Below are 2,190 nucleotides of genomic sequence, written 5' to 3'. Positions count from 1 at the left end.
TGCAAAAAAACAAAAAAAAAAAAAAAAAAAAAAAAGTAGGAAATCTGTGTAGTCTAAACCAATTACCCAGGCTCGACTCTTCAATTCCTGTTGAGCCCCAGAACCCAGGTATTAATATAATGGGTTGGCTCCCACTGTCCTTATTCTTGGGACACACTTCCTCAAGGGCTGCCATGTTCCTCTTCCATGTCAAATGGGGAATCCCAGCCCCCTGACCCCACAGAAACAGATGTTCTATCAGTGTAGGAGAAATCCCAGCATTCTGGGGGAAACGCCCCAAGTCATGATGCTCTTCCTCCCAAAGCCCAGTGCTCATGTGTTCCTGCCCATGTGCCGGTAAACCCACTGACTTACCTCCCGGGTCACTCAGAACCATGGCCAGTGCAGAGAAGACAGAGGAGCAGCCATTTAGAACCACCACCTGAAGACAGTGCACAAGAGGCAGGTCAACAACAAATATCCATGGAGGAAGGAGTAACTCTCTGGGAGGGACAGGAACCAGGGACCTCCTCAGTGAAGACCCATGAGCCTTCATCCTGCCTTGGCCCTCAGGGTCTCCCTGGGTTCTCCCTGTACTCCCTAGAAAATGTCCCCAGGAATACGGCCCTCCACAAGGGTGGCAGCAAGGCTGAGAAACGGACTCACATTTTCTGGATTAAGTTGGGCAGGTGCCTTGCAGTAGTAGGTAAGGAACCGGGCCACTTCCTCTCGCAGGCTGTGGGCAGACCCAGGGAGATTTGTGATTCCCAGGCGCCATTTCTCATTCAACATCTAGACTTCAGTCTTTTTCAAAAAAACAGTGTCTAACCTGCAAGGGATTTTTGTTACCCAGTCCAGCTTCATTTTATAGGGCTGCTAACTAAGGTCATCAACTCCTCAGGTCACACAGACCGTAAAGGAGAGTTAGGACAAGAACGTGGGCTTTTGAATGAAAGGACAGTACCACTCTTACTATACCAGGTTGCCTCCTGACGAGGTTAGGCATTTCTTAACAGTCTTACCCAAAGAAAGAGAGAGGCCGCCCATCAAGAAACTGGTGTCCTGAACCCTCCCCTGGATGAAGATGGGTGCCGACAGGCCAGGAAACCCCAGATCTGGAGCTTACTTACAATGGTTGTCCTTGGAAATCAGAGTATTGCAGAAGGGCATCGTCAATGTAGTTCATGTCACTTTGACACAACTGTTGACAGAGTGTGAAGACAGGCAGACCAGGGAAGCCCACACGTCTCAGCCTACTCCTAGGTTGTACGTGGGTGTTGCCCTACACAGATCTGGCCTCCCAGAGGGGAAATGGGCACACCCACTGTTGTACCTAATAATTGGACCCCCCCCACCTTGTCATAGATTACACAAATGATACCTTGCCACAAAGTGTTTGATAATCTCCCCAACGCAAAGGCTCCCTTAGCAGTCTACCCACCAAAAGCCCAGCTAGAAAACCCCTCGGGACCACCTCCCGGGCCTCCCAGGCTCTTCCATCTACCATATGCCGCAGCACATTCTCGAAGGACTGGGCTAGAGGGGGTAGGTCCAAGCCCAGCCTGAAGCGTGACGTACCCGCTCAGTCATCAGGTCAGTGCAGAGCTTGTTCTCACTGGTGCCGAGGTTAATGAAGCCCTGGGGACGGGAAGAATCCGAGATCAGTCTTGGCACCCTGCCCTGCACAGGCCCTTTGAGCCTGCCAGGGAGCACCCACCTTGAACTAGTTCTAGCGGTGCTCTCGCTGCCCCATCAGGCAGTTCAGCCCACGTGTGAGAACTTGAAGCGTTAGAAAACTTTCCACGAACCCCAAATCTTACAGCTTGCGTATTCTTCCCTCAGACCACAAAAATAGTTATGTTCTGTCTACTAAAGTGCCACCCCTAGACTGAGTCCTTCATGCGAGTTATCTGAACCTCTAAGAAAAGATTCCATATGATCTCTGATATAAAGAGAGTGAAATTCAGGGGGACCAACAGTTAGCGTAATGGCTATGTCACTGGACTCCCATGTAGTCGACCGTGGTTTGAGTCCCGGACCCGGTGGCTTAAACTCACACCGGGCACATGTGTGTGCGTGCCCAAGATCCTGAGAGGAGAATGGAGAAGGGATTGCGGCGTGGCCATCCCGCCTGGGGGATGATTTCTCGGTTTCTCTCTGTCTCTGTCTCTCTGGCAAGTGCACACGCCCTGTAGCAAAAAAAAAAAAAAA

General features: G+C 50.9%; 1 protein-coding gene across 1 annotated transcript in view; it reads right to left on the bottom strand.

The window, feature by feature from the left end:
* LOC102497328 (putative inactive 1-aminocyclopropane-1-carboxylate synthase-like protein 2) overlaps positions 1-2,190 on the bottom strand; it is a gene marked incomplete at its 3' end in the record, with an annotated part of 18,886 nt that overhangs the window by 3,561 nt on the left and 13,135 nt on the right. Inside the window, exons 3-6 of the mRNA XM_006159134.1 lie at positions 1,558-1,617; positions 1,110-1,180; positions 646-715; positions 355-421 (exon numbers count right to left, since the gene is read on the bottom strand). Of these exons, the coding sequence (XP_006159196.1) occupies positions 355-421; positions 646-715; positions 1,110-1,180; positions 1,558-1,617 (268 nt within the window). The remainder of the gene's footprint in view (positions 1-354; positions 422-645; positions 716-1,109; positions 1,181-1,557; positions 1,618-2,190) is intronic.

Source organism: Tupaia chinensis, unplaced genomic scaffold, assembly GCF_000334495.1.
Source record: "Tupaia chinensis unplaced genomic scaffold, TupChi_1.0 Scaffold000625_1, whole genome shotgun sequence".
NCBI lineage: Eukaryota > Metazoa > Chordata > Mammalia > Scandentia > Tupaiidae > Tupaia > Tupaia belangeri.
Note: the sequence above shows the minus strand (reverse complement) of the source record. Positions and strands in the feature narration are given on the sequence as shown.